The 20,421-nt window shown below is 37.5% G+C and overlaps 1 protein-coding gene across 1 annotated transcript in view; it reads left to right on the top strand.

Annotated features, from left to right (window-relative positions):
- The window catches only part of ZNF263 (zinc finger protein 263), a 61,944-nt gene that overhangs the window by 5,810 nt on the left and 35,713 nt on the right, over nt 1-20,421 (top strand). Inside the window, exons 6-7 of the mRNA XM_074198982.1 lie at nt 2,013-2,126; nt 2,824-3,975. Coding sequence (XP_074055083.1) covers nt 2,013-2,126; nt 2,824-3,975 — 1,266 coding nt within the window. The remainder of the gene's footprint in view (nt 1-2,012; nt 2,127-2,823; nt 3,976-20,421) is intronic.

Here is a 20,421-nt window from a genome sequence, read left to right as displayed (position 1 = left end):
TTTAGTAAAGAGAAGTATCACCCCTTAATTTATTTTAATGTATCAGATTTTTTACAAATGTGCTACATCTTTAGATGAATATTTCTTTGGAGTACCTGTTGTAAGCTTTTCTGATTGTTTTGCTTTGCACCTCCTTTATTTCAGTGTGGAGTTCAACACTGAACACAACAATCCAAAAAAAGGCCTGGAAAGTGATGAAAATTGAAGGGATTCATTCTATATTACTTTTTAGCAATATTTTTTGCAAGGCAGTGGGGTCAAGTGACTTGCCCAATGTCACACAGCTAAATGATTATTAAATGTCTGAGGGTGGATTTGAACTCAGGTCCTCCTGACTTCAGGACTGGTGCTCTATCCACTGTACTACCTAGCTGCCCCTATATTTTTTTTAAAGGAAAACTTTTAAATTTTTTTCCTCAGTTACATGTAAAAAATGAAAAAAAACAATTTTTTTAACTTTTTTTTTATTTAAGGCAGCGGGGTCAAATGACTTGCCCATAGTACACAGCTAGGCAATTATTAAGTGTCTGAGGCCAGATTTGAACTCAGATACTCCTGACTCCATGACTGGTGTTTTATCCATTATGCCACCTAGCTGCCCCAAAAACAATTTTTAACATTCATTTTTTAAAATTTTGAATTCCCAATTCTCTCCCTACCTTTTCCCCCTCTTTATGACAGGCAGTTTGATGTAGATTAAACATGTGTTGTCATACAAAACATTTCCATATTACCCATGTTACCATTAGAAAACGGATTCCCCCTCCTCCCCAAAAAAACCCTCGATAAAAATAGTTTAAAAAGTATGCTTCAGGGGCGGCTAGGTGGTGTAGTGGATAAAGCACTGGCCTTAGAGTCAGGAGTACCTGGGTTCAAATCCAGTCTCAGACACTTAATAATTACCTTAGCTGTGTGGTCTCGGGCAAGCCACTTAACCCCATTTGCCTTGCAAAAACCTAAAAAAATAAAAAAATAAAAAAACTAAAAAGTATGCTTCAATCTGCATTCAGACTCTATCAGTTCTTTGGAGATGGATGGCATTTTTCATCATAAATTCTTCAGTATTGGCTAGAGTCTTTGCACTGCTGAGAATAGCTAAATTATTCACAGTTTTGCATCAAACAATATTGCTGTTACAGTATTCTTCTGGCTCTCACTTCATTTTGCATCAGGTCATGTAAGTCTTTCCAGGGTTTTCTGAAAGTATCTTCCATGTCATTTCTTACAGTACAAATAGAATGCCACATTCTGTATTTCTGCCTATTATAATCCAATTTTTATGTGGCAGCTTAACTTCAAGTGTTCTTTTTTATTTATTTTTGGGATTAGTTTTTTTTTTTTTTTTTTGGGCAAGGCAATGGATTAACTTGCCCAAGGTCACACAGCTAGGTAATAATTGTCTGAGGCCGAATTTGAATTCAGGTCCTGCAGGGCCTGTGCTCTACCCACTGTGCCACTTAGCTACCCCATTTCATGTGATTTTTTAGTCATCATTCCTTTCATAATTCTATTTCACCTTGTCTGCTGTGAGCCCCAGATAATTTTGGGGGGTTCATCCTTGGGACAAAATCAATCTCCCCACATTTTTACAGGGAGTTTTTTCCTGAACTGTCTCCTTTGCATATTTATTCTACTTTTAATTTATGCTCCTATCAATGTTATTTTATATATTTTAATCTAGTTTTTAAAGATACTGGGTCATCATACTATTGTAATGAGTAAGTGAAAATATTCTAGTCTGTCAACTAAATGTCATATCATGGTAAGACTCTTCCTTTTTTGTCTCAATAACTGTTTCAACATTGTCTCCATGTGCTTTTATTGTCACTTCCTTTACTTTGTCATTTAATTTTACACATAGTGTTTTGAAAGCCTTGAAATTCAACAAAGAAGAGATTGTAGTATATATAATGGGGAATTTCAGTCAGTATTTTAGTCAACCAAATTTCTGCTTACCTTGTAGTAATTCTGAGTTTAGAGCAAAGAACTGATTTTGCATTTTGTTTCATTAGAATCTCAGATTTCCAATCAGGACCCAGTCACTCAAGTAGAGCAAGAAGAAAAGTCATGGGATCCCAATCTACAGAGTGCCAAGGAGCAAGGGAACTCCAGAGATCCTTATACAGGTGAGAAATCAAAAAGAATAGGTTTAAAAACAGAAGTTTTCTTGAGCATAATTCCTTGGACACTAAGATAGTAAGGCCATTCTGCTGCTACTAAAAAGAAGGTGTTACCTGACAGAACATAATTCTATTTACTTTGTCCACTTATCCAGAAGGGCAGAGGAACACAGATTAAGAGCCTGGCAAGGAGAATTTATCTCTTTAAAATTAAATGTGAGGCTGGCCTGGGAGCTAATTGGCTTAATGTCATTCTCCATATATGTTTGTTAGCACTTAATTTGTTCTTAGATATAGTGACTATCAAGAGTCTTTCTTTCCTGGATTTTTTTTAAGTTTTTGCAAGTCAAGTAGGGTTAAGTGGCTTGCCCAAGGCCACAGCTAGGTAATTATTAAGTGTCTGAGGCCAGATTTAAGCTCAGGTACTCCTGACTCCAGGGCTGGTGCTCTATCCACTGCACCACCTAGCCGCCCCTTTCCTGAAATTTTTAATGGGAACTCTTTATGAAAGTTGAAATAGAATTAGCCTCTTCTGGACATCTAATGGCTGATGTATATATTATTCAGGATATTTCCAATGGATACCATTCACTGACTTTCTTACTCTGTGGTCCAGAAATGAAACTCTATTTACTTTTTTCCCTTTATCATAGTAGAAGAGAAGAAAGAAAACAAGATATTTAGTTTTTTTCCTTTATCACAGTAGAAGAGAAGAAAGAAAACAAGGAAGTGAATTCTCCTCCTGAACACTTTGAGGAAGAGCAGACTCAAGAAATACCCTCTGGACATTCAGAAATAGAGGTTCCTTGGAGTCCTGAGCAGGGCAAATCAGGACAGTGGAATTCTTCTCCAGAGGAGAGATTGGGAAAACCTACAGCTTGGGTATTGGGTTGCAATGAATTGATAAGACCAAAGAAATCTCAGCCAGGAGAAAAACTATATAAATGTCCTGTGTGTGACAAAAATTTCTCCAACAACTCAAATCTTATCAGGCACCAGAGAACCCATACATCAGAGAGAGTCTGTATGGGTTTAGAGTGTGGGGAAATTTTCAGTGGGAACCCACATTTTATTCCACCTCATAGAGTTCATCTGGGAGAAGAAGCCCACAAGTGCCTTGAGTGTGGAAAAAGCTTCAGTCAGAACACACACTTGACTCGACATCAGCGTACTCATACAGGTGAGAAGCCCTATCAATGTAATGTTTGTGGGAAAAGCTTCTCTTGCAACTCAAACCTTCACAGGCATCAGAGAACCCATACTGGTGAGAAACCGTACAAGTGCCCTGAATGTGGAGAAATTTTTTCTCATAGTTCTAACCTCATTAGACACCAGAGAATTCACACAGGAGAGAGACCTTATAAATGTTCTGAATGTGGGAAAGGTTTTTCTCGAAGTTCACATCTTGTCATACATGAGAGAACCCACGAGAGAGAGAGATTTTTCCCTTTCTCAGAATGTGGGGGAACAGTAAGTAACAGTACAACATTTATCACAAATCATGGAACCCAGAGAGGAGAGAAGAAACTCTTTAAATGTTTGACATGTGGGAAAAGCTTCAGGCAGGGTATGCATCTCACCAGACACCAAAGGATACACACAGGAGAAAAACCTTATAAATGTCCTCTGTGTGGGGAAAACTTCTCTCACAGCTCCAATCTCATTAGGCACCAGAGAATCCACACAGGAGAGAAGCCCTATACCTGTCACGAATGTGGGGACAGTTTTTCTCACAGTTCTAATCGGATTCGACATCTGAGAACCCACACTGGAGAGAGGCCCTATAAATGTTCTCAATGCGGAGAAAGTTTTTCTCGAAGTTCTCGTCTTATGAGTCACCAGAGAACTCACACAGGCTAGAAATGGTTTGCAATTTTGAAATAGCCAGATTAGCAAAAGAGCTTTACTTTGAAGTGAAGCTGAGAAAGACCTCTACTTTGAAGAAATTGCTTCAGAGAATTACTTTGTGGGTAGGGAGAATTTTGTCCAGACAAGATGAGTTAGCCTCAAGCTGTGAAAAGACATTCCTCCATCTTCTCCAGAGTCTGGGGGCAACAGGGAAAACAGCAGGTGCACTCTGTAGTGACCCCTTCAGAGAAGAATTCTATGGTAAGTCTTCCCTGTTTTTAAGGTAAACAGTCCTAGGCATGTGTACCCAATTTTTGTTTTGTCTCCCTTGCTGTACCTATTATCTCTAGTCAAATAGGTTGAAGTGGGAGAAGTTTATATTCTATATTTGTCATCCTTCTCCGGAGGGATACAGCAGGAGTATTTAGGCCACTTGAGGTTCTGGAAACAAACCTGAAGCTTTTCTGGAAGGCATTGACTCTAATTTGAGATTGAAAAAAGCATGGACAACCCAAGATAATGATAACATCATTTCATCTAATAAGAGTGACCACTGGAAGGGGAATTTGGTGAACTGCTTCAAAAGAGAGAGCTTAGCAGTCCAGAAACCAAAGGGAAAAAAGCATCATGGAATTTTCAGGTCAGTGAGAGGAAAAGGAGAGGATGCAAAAGTCTGGATCAGCTTACTCCTTGCAAATTTTTAGGCTATTTTTGTTTTTGTTGTTGTGTTACAACATAATGGTAGAAGAAGAGCCATGCAGGAGATAAACCCTCGACTTTTTAAGAGTTCCTGAATTTATTTGGCAATTTTCCTGGATAGGATGATGGAAAGTTTGTAAGGGAAGATGAATGTAGGTTCACCAAGACAAGAAGATTTGAATAACCTGGGTATAGAGAGGGTTATGGTGGGATAAGGAACAGAAGTCATGGACTGACTCATTCCCACTTCTCTGAAGTCCAGATTAAGTCACAAAGCATTCTGTCCTCTATTGAAGGTGCATTAGAATAATCAACATGTCTTAACAATGAACCTACATGGCTTATCAGTAATACCCTAGTTTTGATCTGTTTCCTTTGCCTTGCCTTGTTTGGTTGATGGCCCACTCTCTGTATCCTCTTTCTGGACTGATCTGGAAAGTTCTGGTAAAAATCATAGCAATTGAATTAATTCTGTGTCCATGATTAGCATCTACTGAGGCTAGACCAATTATGAGGCTCCTTGTGTAAGCCCAATCCCTGTTTTGCTCACAATGGACTTATCACAAGCCTTTAAAAGGAATGTTTTTACCTTCTATAAACTTGGTGTAATAAAGTCAAATTTTTTCCTGTCTGACTCCTTCTTTTAAGTCTTAATTATATTAAATCTTTTGTGAGGAAACTGAGATAACTCTTATGTTTAAATGAGGCCATTTTGGTTGTCTTTAAATAATTTTCAAGAAGAAAATTTGAATATTCCTGACCATAAGCCATGAATTTGTTTAAATTCCCTAAAATCATGAAAATGAGAGTTTGGGTGAAGAGTGTTTGTCAATGTCCTGCGAGAGAACATGCCTTGGAAGGGATCAGGGATATATGTTCCTTTGATGGGGGTGGATGTTCCCATCTTTTCATGGAAGGGGTGGAATACATGTAGGATTTTTCCCCCAATCCAGGAATGTATCTCCTGAAGCTATCCTGAGGAATTAATCCCCAAGCAATTTATATTAGGAGCCTATTATGTTTGAAGTTATATACTAGGGACTTCAGGACCCAAAATGAAAATCCTTGCCCTTAAGGGAAGTATATTTAATCAGGGTAGATCTTGTGTAAAGGCCTTTCAGGGGAAGAAAGCAGTGTCAAATTCCTTGGTGATGGGCAATCCAAATATAGGAATTCTGATGTTAGACTTTTACTTGCCTTTGCTCATAAGTATTCTCATTGCTGCAGTTTTCTTGTCAGTCTTCTCTAGATTTCTATATTAGCCAGTTCCTCTTACTGTTTTCATATTTCTTTCCCTGCCCCTTCCTTCTTTCTTTTAGTTTTATCTTATTTCTTAATGGTTTATTTTTCTTCCCCCATTGATTTCAGTTTCAGTATGCATTTAAGTTCTTACTTTGTATAGGATGTTAGAGATACAAAGAAAAAAATCCTCCCAAGGAATTTGCATTCTATCTTTCTGTGGGCCTTGATTTCCCCATTAGGATTTTTCCCCGTCGATTTTTCTCCATAATTCCCTTTGATAAACTGAATTGACTGATTATCTCTTTCTGGCTGAATGTGGGCTCTTCTACTTGTTACACAATGATATCAAAAGTGGTTCCATGATGCTTACTAATAAATGGATCCCCAGAAATCCTGACAACTATGATAAAGTGTTTTATTCCACTTGGATATAATTTGTGCTTCAGACCTGACATGCAGTCAATGAAGGGATGGCATGGAACTTTAGTATTGTTTTTGTCTTATTCCAAGTTGCCTTTGAGTCCTCCTGTCTTTTATTTGCCTCCTAAAAACCATTTTCAGAAAATTGGACCTTGGCACATCCCATCCCAGGGATTTTGGAAACTCAAGAGGAACCACAATAAATGAAATGGGATTGATATGCATAAGAAAGTGAAACTGAGTTGATGTTTCCGTCAAAGTCATGTCTATATTCTAAACAAAGTCTGTTGTCCCACACATACTTTCCTCTTCTTTATGTATTGGTTAAATCAGTAAATATTTCATATATCCTTTGTCACACACCTTCATAGGCTGGTTGTGAGGAAAGTACTTGACAAACTTTAATAAATGTGACAGATTATGATGTGCTCAGCATGCAGTCATATCCTGGACTTTATAATCTAACCTAATTTGTAATGTAATCTAATCTAATTGTAATCTAACATGGAGCAGTTAGAGCAATAAAGGCTAAACAATAATGCTGAATGTACATCCCCCCCACCCCCCCACTTGAAGGCAGGATAAACCACATTGGGGTAGTTGGATCACATGGACATAGTAGAACTTAAAATCATAGATTTAGAGCTGGAAGAGCCCTGAGAAGTCTTGTAATCCAGCACCTTCATTTTTTTTAGACAGTCTTAATTACCTAGCCAGAAAAGTTAAGGACTTCGCTAAGTCTTCCAGGTGATAAGTGATATAGCTGTTGTTTATACCCATGTCCTCAGTCTCCAAATTGAATGCCAACTTTGAGAGAAGAATCTTTAAAGATGGGGATACAAATAGAAGGCAGAATAAAGGAAGCATGATTTGACTGATGAAGGATGAGTGTATGTCTTCCAGTTTGGCATTCGATCAAGTCTGACTCTTTGTGACCCAGTGAATTATGCTGTTCATGAGGTTTCCTTTTTTTTTTTATGTTGAAGCTGTCGTGTACTTTATTCTTTTTTATAAAGATTTTATTTATTTTGAGTTTTGCAATTTTCCCCCGATCTTACTTCCCTCCCCCCACCCCCCACAGAAGGCAATTTGCCAACCTTTTCATTGTTTCCATGGTATACATTGATCTAAATTGAATGTGGTGAGAGAGAAATCATATCCTTAAAGGAGAAACATAAAGTATAAGAGATAGCAAGATCAGACAATAAGATATCAGGTTTTTTTTCCTAAATTAAAGGTAATAGTCCTTGGTCTTTGTTCAAACTCCACAGTTGTTTCTCTGGATACAGATGGTATTCTCCATTGCAGACAGTCCCAAATTGTCCCTGGTTGTTGCCCTATTGCTATGAACAAGTCCATCAAGGTTGATCATCACCCCCATGTTGCTGTTAGAGTGTACACTGTTCTTCTGGTTTCTGCTTATCTCACTCAGCATCAGTTCATGCAAATCCTTCCAGGCTTCCCTGAATTCCCATCCCTCCTGGTTTCTAATTCATGAGGTTTTCTTGACAAAATAGAGTGGTTTAACATTTCCTTTTCCAGTGGAATAAAACAAACAGATTAAGTGACTTGCCCTGGATCACACAGCTAATATGTGTCTGAGGTCACATTTGAACTCGGGTCTTCTTACTCCAGGCCCAGTGCTGTCTCAGATAGTATGACAATGTTCATTATAGTTCAGGTGAAATCAGATTATGGAGACTCTTGAAAAATCAAGGTGGAGGATTTTTACTGATGGGTTAGGGAATTATTCACTTGTATATACTTCAGCAGAAGAGTAACATGATGAAAGTTAAGTTTAATGAAGTTTATTCTGATAGAAGGTGTGTAGGAAGGATACAAGCTGGGTGAAATAGGAATCTGGGAGACCAGAGGAAGGTAACATAGTAACTTGAGCATAGAGTAATGACATATTGAACAAAGATAGTGGCAGTAGGAATAGAGAGGAAGGAAGGTGTGGATATCAACATTTTGAAGGAAATCAAAGATAATAGGTTGAACCTGATGACTAACATAGATGAAAAAGGAGTATATGTATCATGACAATTTTAGGCATGGATGATTGGGAGAATCATGGTTCCCTTGACTTTCCAAAGTTGAAGAAGGCAATCTAGAGTTTTAGAGGTAGCCAAGAGGAAAGGGAAATGATGAGTTTGCTTTGGAACATTTTAAATTGACTGGAGGCATTGAAGTAGAAATCTCTGATAGATGATTGTAATTATGCTAAAGGACAGATCTGGAAGTTACAGATAACTGAGTCAATTATTCCACATGCATTTATTAAGCTTCTATTATCAAGCACTGTGTTAGGAGCTGTGCAACAACTACAAGAAACGAAACAATCCCTAGAGTGTATAAGTATAAAGGACTGTAAATCACACATAGAGAGATAGTAGAAAAAGAAAAAACTCAATTAAAGAAGCAAAAAAATTGGAAAGCCAGAGATGTAAACTAGTTATAGAAGCCAAGGGAGTAGGGAAATTTGAGGACACAATAAGTGAAGTAAGAACTGAGTGAGAAAAGGACTTGTTGACTAATCTAATTATCTCTTCTAGGTAAGCTACTCTCAACCTAAACATTAAATTCCTTGGGGGCAGGTAGGTGGCGCAGTGGACAGAGCACCTACCCTGGAGTCAGGAGGACCTGAGTTCAAATTTGACCTCAGACACTTAATCACCTCGTTATTCAACCTTGGGCAAGTCACTTAACGCCATTGCTTTGCAAAAACACACAAAGACATTAAATTCCGTGTCCTTTTGAGTGAGGGTCAGTTTCTAGGTTACTGGAGCATTTCTCTGATGGTTTGACTTTTAACTTTTTTTTTTTTTTTTTTTTTTAGGTTTTTGCAAGGCAAATGGGGTTAAGTGGCTTGCCCAAGGCCACACAGCTAGGTAATTATTAAATGTCTGAGACTGGATTTGAACCCAGGTACTCCTGACTCCAGGGCCGGTGCTTTATCCACTACACCACCTAGCCGCCCCTTGACTTTAACTTATCAGAAACAACTCTCAAGTTATATCATGCCTGGTACCCTTGGGCTTTTGTGTCCTCCAGTTTATTTGTGGTTAATAAAGTATCTACTGGATAATGACTTATGAAAAATTTAAAAATAATTATATGAAGAAATATGAGTTTCTTTTATTCTAGGGTAAAAGAACTTCTAGGGACACTCCTCAATTTTAACCTATAAATAGGACCTTGCAGAATATTGAGGCATTTCAAGACAAAGGATAAAATATAAATTTATTGTCCCAATGAGGTAGTGATGCACTTAGGTTTTGGTAATTTTAATAATCCCATTAAACTTTACCAGCTCAGTTGCTGTAGTGGGTTGTGACCTTGAGATGTTTAATTTGCTTCCACAAATACCCCATTCATTAGGACAGGAAATATGATCATTAAGATGGGAAATTTGAGATCTGTCTCCAGCAAAGATACAGATGATAAGATCTCTGAAGGGAAATCCAGTTGTAGAGGACTTTTATCAAAGTGTCATCTATTGAATAGTTCTTTTTTGAATTAATGGGAAGCAAAACTTATTGTTTATCCAAACCCCCACATACATATTTACATTATATAGCATATATATAGTTAAAAATGTTGGGAAAGACAGGAGATCTAAATTCTAGACCTGGGTTTTTATACATAGTTAAAGGAGATCTCATTTAATCTTTCTGGGGGGGGTCATCTTTTAAATGAGATGGGTGCACTAAATGATTTCTAAGGTCCCCTCCAGCTGTGAAATTTTATCATTCCCTTTGAACCAGGTAAGCAACCTTGCAAAATAGGGACAATGGATGCAGTGAGCTTTGACCTAGCACCTCCTCCCTTCTATCAGTAGTAAACACAAATGTGGATCTTTGGATAAATTTTCACCAAATCTTGGCCAGGAAAATGATGTTTAATAACCTTGACAATATTTTCTTACACCCAGGTATATGGCAATGGGGATATCATGGGCTGTTCAAAGCCTTGGTTGAAATTATAGACAATAGCTTCACCAGCTGTCCTCTTTATGATAACTATAGTCTAGAAATGAGTGTTTAGAGTCCTACAAACTGCTCCTTTAAGGTCCATGTTATGGTTGGTTTTTCTACTTCACTATTGAAGATCAAAATAACATCACTATGTTAGAGACATTGGATAATAGTTTCTTGACCATTTTCCTAATCAACTTCTAGTGACAGATATGCTCACCTTTACTGGAGCACTTATTCCTAGTTATGCTGTCCCTTCCATTTCATTGTCTACTTCTGCTTTGGGGTTGTCAAAGTCTTTCTTGAATAGCTAAGTATTTCTTGATGTTATAAGCTCTTCCTTTCCCCTGGTTACTGGTGTCAGATAATTTCTTCCTAAGTGATGAAGTTGAAGCCAGGATGGGATTCTACAGCCATGTTTTCCAGCCTCACCATTTTCATACCATTCAAATCTTCCCCCTAAGAGTTAAGTCTGTTTAATTAAAATTTAAATTCATAAACAAATGTTCAAAAGACACTCTGTCCTATAAAGCAAGGTATCTTCCCTACTATTTGGCCTACCATTAGATGATCCATATAGAACAATTGAGCCCAGATACACTGCTAAGACCTCTATTTCTTCTAATCTCCCAGAAGGGAGATACCTATTTCTCGTAATATCACACCCACTCCCATCTGTAGTTCTTAGACACTACTTTCTCTTCCTTCTCAGATATTAAGGTCTGAATTAAATGAAGACCTCAAATGGAGTGAAAGTCTGTGGTCTATTTTCAGATTAAATCAATATGGAATGGTTTAGGACCTTGGAAACTTTCTAACTAACTTAACATTTATGGCTATCCTATTTGAGTATTATGAAGTAATTGTTGAGTACCTATTATGTACCTAGCTCTTTACTAATTCATGACAGCCAAAATGATTCAGTGTCTCCTCCTCTCTCCTACCCTGTCCTTGAAGATGCCAGCTGGACTATAGTGATTTTTGTGCAGCTAGCTAATTTGCTTAGGAGTCTTAACAAAGGACATTAATCTGTATCCCGTATTTTCCATGATTGTTGTTTATCCTTCATTCTTGAAGAGGATCAATGACATCAGGAAAGTGATATCTTGACCTTCAAGTGAATTAGAATTAGGCACAGTTACGCAATCATCAGCCTTCTGCTCTCTCTTCCGAGTCATCTGAGACCAGTGGCAAGACTGCCAATGGCCTGGAATAATGCAGTAGGAGACTTTGGCCTTTTTAAATTAAGAGCTTTCCCAGGTCTGTTTGTCTTGAGGCAGCTACTTTTAAATGATCCTTATGGAGCAACTGAGCCCAGACACTACTTCTACTTCCATTTCTTATACTCTTTCAGAAGGGAGACATGTATCCTTTCAGCCTTATTCTCTCCTCTGGATCTACTGGATCAAAGTCCAGTAGCAAGACTGGTAAAGGCTAGGTAAAACTCAAGACAAAAGATGGCCTACTTTGATTTCACAGAAGGATCAATTTGAGAGGGGATGACCCTCAGAGTGTTGGCTGGAACAGAAACAATTGCTATTTCCACTCACTTTGAGCCATCAAGACCCCCAAAATGAGTAAGTGAACCTTGATTGGAACCTATTGTTGGATAATCATTGAGAGCCAGAATGATAGCATTTATTCTTCATTCTTGAAGACCATGACATCAAGGAGGTGATGCCATGTTAAGTGAATTGGATTGGAGGCGGAGGTGGGGGGGATGCTGTGCTTAGTCACCAATCTCACTTTCTTTTCCAGAGCTATCTGGGTTCAGTGGCCAGATATGAACCAGGATGACCGAAGATGACTCTGGATATGAGACAACCAGTTTTAAGTGATTGCCCAAGATCATACAGCTAGTTAGTGTCTAGATTTGAACTCAGGTGCTCTAGGACTGATGTTCTATCTACTATACCATCTAGTTGCCCCAGAGGATCAGGGTGATTGGGATTTAAATTTGAATTCCATTGGGCTGTATCAAACCTTGGTTTACCTGAACTTATTTTAAGAAATCATAAATGAGAAAACTACATGAGACAAAAACTTGTTTGTAAAAATATACAAAACTTCAGAAGCAGATTTTTTTTTAATAGAAAAGGGGATGTTGGAGAGTGGGGAGGATCAAATGACTTACTTGAAAAACGTTCTGCTCTTTTTTTTTCTGGTTTGGAGAAAAGCTCCAAGAACTTTTTCTGTTCCTCTGAAAATGGGCTTGGAATGAGTTCAAAGAAGTTCATACTCCAAGTCAATTGGGAGTTAAAATAAAAACACCACTTTTTCTCATTGATTCTTTCAAAGTCTTGGGAGGCCTTTGCTATTCCTGTTTAACCAGGAGTTTGAAGACCCCCAGCCCCCCAGCAAAAGTAGTATAGTAAGAGCCCTGAGGAAAAAATATTTCTCTATCCTTGTATTGGGTAGGTATGGAGCTTGCCATATGCTCAACATTTCTTTTTTTTTTTTCAACATTTCTTAAAACTAAATCCATCATCATGATCTCCATGAGTTTGGTTATTTGGTAGAGAATTAAACATGTCCCTTATCAGGGACAAATGTTAGCCTCTAGAGCTTAATCTCAAGAAAGAATAAACAGAATTAGATTAATTTTTTTCCTCAATTGCATGTAAAAACTATTCATTTTTAAAAATTTTGAGTTTCAAAGTCTTTTCCAAATTTCTCTAAGTTTGCTGACTATGTAGGTATACATGGGGGGCCCAATTAGAAAACGACCCCAAAAATGTAGTTTTGGAGAGGTTTTTTTTTGTTTTTTTTTTCAGGTTTTTGCAAGGCAAACAGGGTTAAGTGGCTTGCCCAAGGCCACACAGCTAGGTAATTATTAAGTGTCTGAGGCCGGATTTGAACTCAGGTACTCTGACTCCAGGGCTGGTGCTCTATCCACTACACCACCTAGCTGCCCCTGGAGAGAAATTCTTATACAATTCCACTATCAGGCAGGATCTGAAAAAACTGCCTCTAGGTGGTCTATAAAAAGAGCTGCCTTCAAATTAGGATGGAGTGAAAAGGCTCAATATCAGACATTTCTGTAAAAGTTGTGCCTTATCAGTTCTGTAAAAGTCCTTCACATAGCATGTGAATCTTCTTGGTGCCACTCAGTAACTGTTGAAACAATGGGGAGATTCATATTTGTTATTAAGAGGTCAACATTTCCCCCATTTAGTTAAGATGATACCATGATATCACCTGTAGACCAATAAAGGAAGGTGTGGGTATGTGAGACATAATAGACCTAAAGCATAGCTTGAAGTACAACACATCCAAACCTAGGGGCTACCAAGAGATATGGGCAGGCAGTATAGAGCCTATAAGGGGAAACAATGTAAGAGGGAAAGGGAAAGATGGAGAGTGCATTGACAAAAATCAATAGGGGATAGTTCCTTTTGATAAGTGGACTACACAAGAGGTGCAAAAAGGGGAGACAGTGAAGCATAATTCAGATTTATTCCCCTGGAAACATCCAGTGCAGTCTTGTGATTTAGGTGTAGTTTCAGAGCTGGTTTTCTCCAGCTTTGGTCGCTTGAAGAGATTTTCTTCTCTACTAAAAAGAACATCCTACAACATGGGTCTTTACTTTGCTAATACTTTGCTAATACTTTGCTAATAATAACCAGGTCAAACATTAGGTCCTTATAAGAAAAAAATCGGAACCTTTTAGACCAGGAAATTTACAATTTTAGGTAGGGCAATTTTTATGCTGTTATATAGAGAAAATAAATAGAAAATTAGTACCCAGTTTTTATACTTGGTATTAATTTTATACTTGGCATTATTCATTCCCCCATTAGGAGGGTGAGATTCCACTAAGAAAATAATATTTTTATAAGAATATGGATACTCGAGTAAAAAAAAATGAATTCATTGAAAAGTTGCCAGATAAACTTAAGTTGTAACAAAAGTTTCAGGGATGGTATATATAAATACATTGGATAATCAGTTTCATAATAGTGCATATCAAATTATTTGTAATAAAACATTTTCAATTTCTGGTCATGTTTAAATGAATAACCCTTTCTACAAGTAAAACTAGGGGCAGCTAGGTGGTGCAGTGGATAGAGCACCAGCCCTGGAGTCAGGAGGACCTGAGTTCAAATCTGACCTCAGACACTTAATAATTACCTAGCTGTGTGGCCTTGGACAAGCCACTTAACCCCATTGCCTTGCAAAAAATAAAGCAAACAAACAAAAACAAAACTCTAAGGCATTTACAAGATAAACCACAAGTCATTCCTCTTCTACTAATTTTGCTGGTATTCCTTTAAAACAGAACTGAAATACTTATGATATTCTCTAGATTACAGAATCATATTCTGGTTTCAGAAATCTTTGTATCATTTGCCCAATTATCCCTGTAGCATTGTGAGAAATGAAAAGGATCTTAACACAGGAATATCTAGCTGATAACAGATGCCAAAGTTAAGCACTTTGATTAGCTAATTGTTTTGAACATTGTAAACCAAATGGCTCAAATCTTATAACCTACATTTTATAATAATTCAGATGTGCTTCAATATTAGCCTATAAGAATTTAATATATTTTTACTGATTAACATGATTATAAAAATTTGTCATAAAATAGGGACATAAGGAAAAGTGTTCCTTCATTTTGATAATTCCAGGCAAAGTTTATGTAGCTGGCCAATTCCATTTTCATAGGCTTAACGTTAACCAGGTGGAATATCATTAGTGCCTTGTTAGGGGCAATTAAGTCAGGAGAATCCTACCTCAGCTCATGCTGATGGTCCTTCTCCCAGCCTGAGGATTCCACCTACATGTAAAAACCATCATGGATCATTGTTCCAATAGCATTCCTTGATGATCATACCTGAAGTCGGACTCAGAATAATCTCAGTTAAAAGTTCCATAAGGGGGGGGGGGGCAGCTAGGTGGTGCAGTGATAGAGCACTGATTCTGGAGTCAGGAGTACTTGAGTTCAAATCCGGCCTCAGAGACTTAATAATTGCCTAGCTGTGTCACCTTGGGCAAATCAATTAACCCCATTGCCTTAAATAATAATTTAAAAAAAGTTCCATAAGGTCTTAAAAAGCAAGTTACAATTAGAGCTTCAGGTGAGTTAGGCTCACCAAGAATCAGATATCCTAGGTAAAAATACCAGCAAGACATTCACAGATTTGCATGAAGTGATAGAGTGAAGTGGATAGAACTAGGAGAACAATTAAGATAAACTTGTAACTTTGACGGAATTAGGAACTCAGCTCAGCATAATGTCCAACCATGATTGCAGGTGAGTAATGACAAAACATAAACACTGGATCTTGTCTGCTGCCAAAGGATGGTGCCAAAATCCTGGAGAAAGATTCCCATGCTTTATGGAAGTCTTTAGCGTAACTGATAATGCACAAAAATCCTGAGTCAGGAAGGGATTGAAATTCCTGATAGTGCCTCTCCTCCCCAATATTACATGAAGCAACATCCTGAGTGGGGGGCACTACCTTGATGGATAAGTGTGGAGATAGCTTTATCCACACTGATCCCACCTTCTGATTTATGCAATTCTATGACTTTGTTTCTCTAAACTCCTCCTTGGGTCTGGTTTCCAGATCTCTGTGCATGTAAGACCACAAGTCTAGAGAACTAATAAACATGTATGTTAACCTAAATCTGTTTGTTCTTTCCCAAGACCAAACTGAAGGTTAACACATCTTAGCTTGTTTTAAGACCAAATTTTTTAAGGTAGGTAATTTTTTTTTTTATAAATTGAAGGTTTGTGGAAACAAATCTATCATTATTTTTCCATTTGCATGTGTTCACAGCAAGTCTCTGTGACACATTTTGGTAATTCTAGCAATATTTCAAACATCCGTTATGGTGATCCTTTGATATTACTATTGTAATTGTTTTGGGGTCTATGAACTATGCCCATATAAGATAACAAGCTTAATAAATATTCAGTGTTCTGACTGCTCCATCAACTGCCTTTCTCATGTCTGTCCCTCTTCTCAGACTTCTCTAGTCCCTGAGACACAACAATATTGGAGTTAGACCAGTTAATAACCCTACAATGGCTTCTGAGTATTCAAGTTAGAGTTAAGGAGGCAAACTTCATTGTCTAATTTTAAGAAATTGCCACAGCTCCCACCCACACACTTAAGCACCCATCACTCAAATCAGGTAGACAACATCAAGGCAAAAATAAGATTTGCTGAAGGCTGAGATGGTTAGTATTTTTTTAGCATTAAGTATTTTAAATTAAATTATGTTTTTTGTACATATTAGTATAAACCTAAGTTTTATATGCACTGGAAAACTTAAAAATTCATGTGGCTCATTTTGTGATAATCACTTTATTGGGGTGGTCTGAAACCAAATTACAATATTTCTGAGACATGCCTGTATAAGAAGGGGAAAAAAAAACAGGCTACCAGAAATTAATTTTACATAAGAACATATCTTTAAAGTCAAACATTGCAAGGCATTGAATGGAAAATTCATGGCACACCAGATGCTACTGTATAGCTTCTTTGTTGACAAAGCATTTGATTTAGTAGAGCAAGACAAAGCCTTGAAGACCCTCCTCTAATAAAGCACTTTCTGGTGTCTCTTAAGCTGGTAAAAAGTTTTGATGTTTGTTTGAAATGTATATAACAGAAGGCACAATCCTCTTATAATCAAGCAGGACACAAGAAAGATACATGCTTGCCAAAAATGTGCCCTACTATGTAGATTGTTCCCTTTAGAATGGAGGCTAAAAAGTAGAAAAATTCTCCATTAGATATTCTTCATCTTTTTTTTGTATAAATACATAGAAATCGTTATCAAAATATTTTAACATAATTTTTATTAAAATTGTTATATTGAAATATCAAAATATTTTTTAAAAACAAGCTCACAAGCCACACATTAAGAACAGTTGTTACAAATGGTGAGGTCTTCCAAATACTCCCATTTGTGGGTGACATTTTGTTGACTGCATCAATGTGAGTTCATTCAACTCTAAGGAAAAAACAAGATAAATGATTATCATCTGTACCATGATCTACAGTTGTGGGTAACTATCCATTAGCACATCTCTTGGGCAGCCACTGTTGAGTCTGCAGAATTTGGATACATAATTGAAGAGGAAGAAGACAGTGGACTGAACTGCATTTGGGAAAAATGCACCAGGCCAAGCACTTTCCTAAGACAAAACCCCATAATTTTAATACTGCTATTGCTTTAGAGCTGCTGAGGATCATAGTACATATTGTGGAGAAGTTAACTAGGGAGATAAAAGGATTGCCATATAGCCCTGAACCAATTTACATAACAAATTTATAACCCTGTTTATTATATAACTTCCTCAAACATTATTCCACAGGAGGGAGGAGCAAAAGACAGTTATGCATAAAATTTAAGAACCTGACCTTGCATGAGGGTGGATAGTGGGATTAACTTTATTTTAAATTTTTATTTTTTTCATTCATATGCATATGTATATTTTTAAGTTGAAAAATTTCCTTTCACCCTCCCTTCCCACCCTGCCCTCATATGTTGAGCAGTCAGGTTAACATTGTTTATACAGATTATTCATTTTCAGTATAAGGAATTAGGATTAAGGGAAAGAGATACAGTAGAGATTCTGAAGGGTTGTTCCTTTGTTTCATTTTGTTTATCTTCCTCTGGATTGGGATAACTTTGTCCTAAACTGCTCTCCCAGGGTTGTCCTATCTTTCTGGACTGCTAAGAGAAGCTGCCTCCATTAAGGTTGATTACCTCACAGTTTTGTTCATGTATGCATTGTTCTCTTGGTTCTGCCCCCTTTGCTGGGCATCAGATCCTGTAGGTATTCCATGCTTTTCTAGGGTCTGACATTTGATTTCTTAACAATAATGTTCCTTAGTATTCATATACCACAACTTGTTTAGCCATTCCCCAACCGATGGGCATCGGGTGAGGTTAACCTTCAAAGGCTTGAGCAGCTGTAAGTAATGGGTTTAAGAGAAGACAATATGTAGTTGAACTATGGCAGTGGTCTCTAAAATGATCCTTTGGGGTATGTAGAATCCCACTTCCTGGACTCTTTCAAATCTTCCCCAGGCAAACATTGGAGGGGGTGGAGACAAGTACCCCATCAAGATCTCCAAGACCTCTATTTACCAGAACAAAAGTGCCTAAATACCTTTCCAGTCTCTATCCACTCCCACTCCTGTGGTACTTAACCAAACAAGATTCTGATGCTCAAAGGCATCAGGTGATAATTCACAGTATTCCCAATACAGAATGGTTCCCAACATATCCCCCTTCTTGTTTTTGAAACAATTATTACATAATGAATGCCACATAAGTTGTAAACAAAAGTCCAAAAATAGTACAAATGTCAAACAATAGTAAAACCAACATCCCCAAATTCCTTGAAATACTTTTTATCCCCAATTTACAAAGATTATGAAGTTTTCTCTCTTGCCAACAAAAAAACCTTTCAAAATTCAAACTAAAAGGAGTAACATTTAACTTTACCTATTTCAGAGTTTAGACACTAATACACTCTCAACACAGAAAACAACTCTTTGGTATTCCAAACATCAAAGTGAGATTCTTGGACACCCTGACCGACAACAAAATCTCAAAACATAGAAACATTTTCCTACCTCTCCAAGCCAGTAGAGAGATGAAACAACATCCTATTGATGATTAGATATACATATAACCAATTAATACCAGTCAACAGAAATATAAATCATATGCACAGGCTCCAAAATTTCTCAATCCCAGGGAAAAAAGTCTTCTTCCTATTTTCTCTTTTCTTTAAGGTTTTTTTGGCAAGGCAATGGGGTTAAGTGGCTTGGCCAAGGCTACACAGCAAGGTAATCATTAAGTGTCTGAGACTGGATTTGAACCCAGGTACTCCTGACTCCAGGTCTGGTGCTCTATCCACTGTACCACCAAGCTGCCCCATTCCTTGATTTCTAAAATAAGTTTTTTGAGACATGGGTTCGAGTTTCAAAGTTCCAAAAAGAAAGATTTCCCTTCTCCCTCCCTCTGCAGAGAATGAGAGAAAGCCTTGGAAATTACTTGGAATGTTGACAGTACAATTTGGAGTTGTTGCATTTTTTTATTATTTTATTTATTTTGCATTTTACAATTTTTCCCCTAATCTTACTTCCCTCCCCCACCCCCCACCCCCACAGAAGGCAGTTTGTCAGTCTTTACATTGTTTCCATGGAAAACATTGTTCCAAATTGAGTGTGATGAGAAATGATATCCTTAAGGAAGAAACATAAAGTATAAGATATAGCAAGATCAGACAATAAGATATCAGGGTTTTTTTTTTCTAAATTTAAGGTAATAGTCCTTGGTCTTTGTTCAAACTCCACAGTCCTTTCTCTGGATACAGATAGTATTCTCCATTGCAGACAGCCCTAATTTTACCCTGATTGTTGCACTAATGGAATGAGTGAGTCCATCAAGGTTGATCATCACTCCCACAAAGCTGTTAGGGTGTACAATGTTTTTCTGGTTCTGCTCATCTCACTCAGCATCAGTTCATGCAAATCTCTCCAGGCTTCCCTGAATTCCCATCCCTCTTGGTTTCTAATAGAACAATAGTGTTCCACGACATACATATACCACAGTTTGCTAATCCATTCCCCAATTGAAGGACATTTACTTGATTTCCAATTCTTTGCCACCACAAACAGGGCTGCTATGAATATTTTTGTACAAGTGAGGTTTTTACCCTTTTTCATCATCTCTTCAGTATAGACCGAGGAATGGTATGCTGGATCAAAGGGTATGCACTTTTTTTTACAAATAATGTTTTTTATACATTTATAAAATATTCTTGTTTAAGAGTAAACAAAATACCCTCTCCCCCAAAAATATAGACTCACTTAAGTGATAAAGGGGAGAGAAAAAAATTAAAATTAAAAAAAATAATAGTAATAATTGTAGGTATGGCCAGGTGGTGCAATGGATGGAGTACCAGCCCTGGAGCCACGAGCACCGGAGCCCACATCTGGCCCCATACACCCAACAATCACCCAGCCATGTAACATGCAAGCCACCCCAACCTCACTGCCCTGCAAAAACCAAAAGAAAAAAGAAAAAAAAGACCCCAAATAAAATAGTAATAGTAGGGGTGGCTGGGTGGCAGACAGAGCATT

This window comes from Macrotis lagotis, chromosome 8 (assembly GCF_037893015.1).
Source record: "Macrotis lagotis isolate mMagLag1 chromosome 8, bilby.v1.9.chrom.fasta, whole genome shotgun sequence".
Taxonomy (NCBI): domain Eukaryota; kingdom Metazoa; phylum Chordata; class Mammalia; order Peramelemorphia; family Peramelidae; genus Macrotis; species Macrotis lagotis.
The sequence above is the reverse complement of the archived record's forward strand: the minus strand, read 5'-3'. Positions and strand labels throughout refer to the sequence as shown.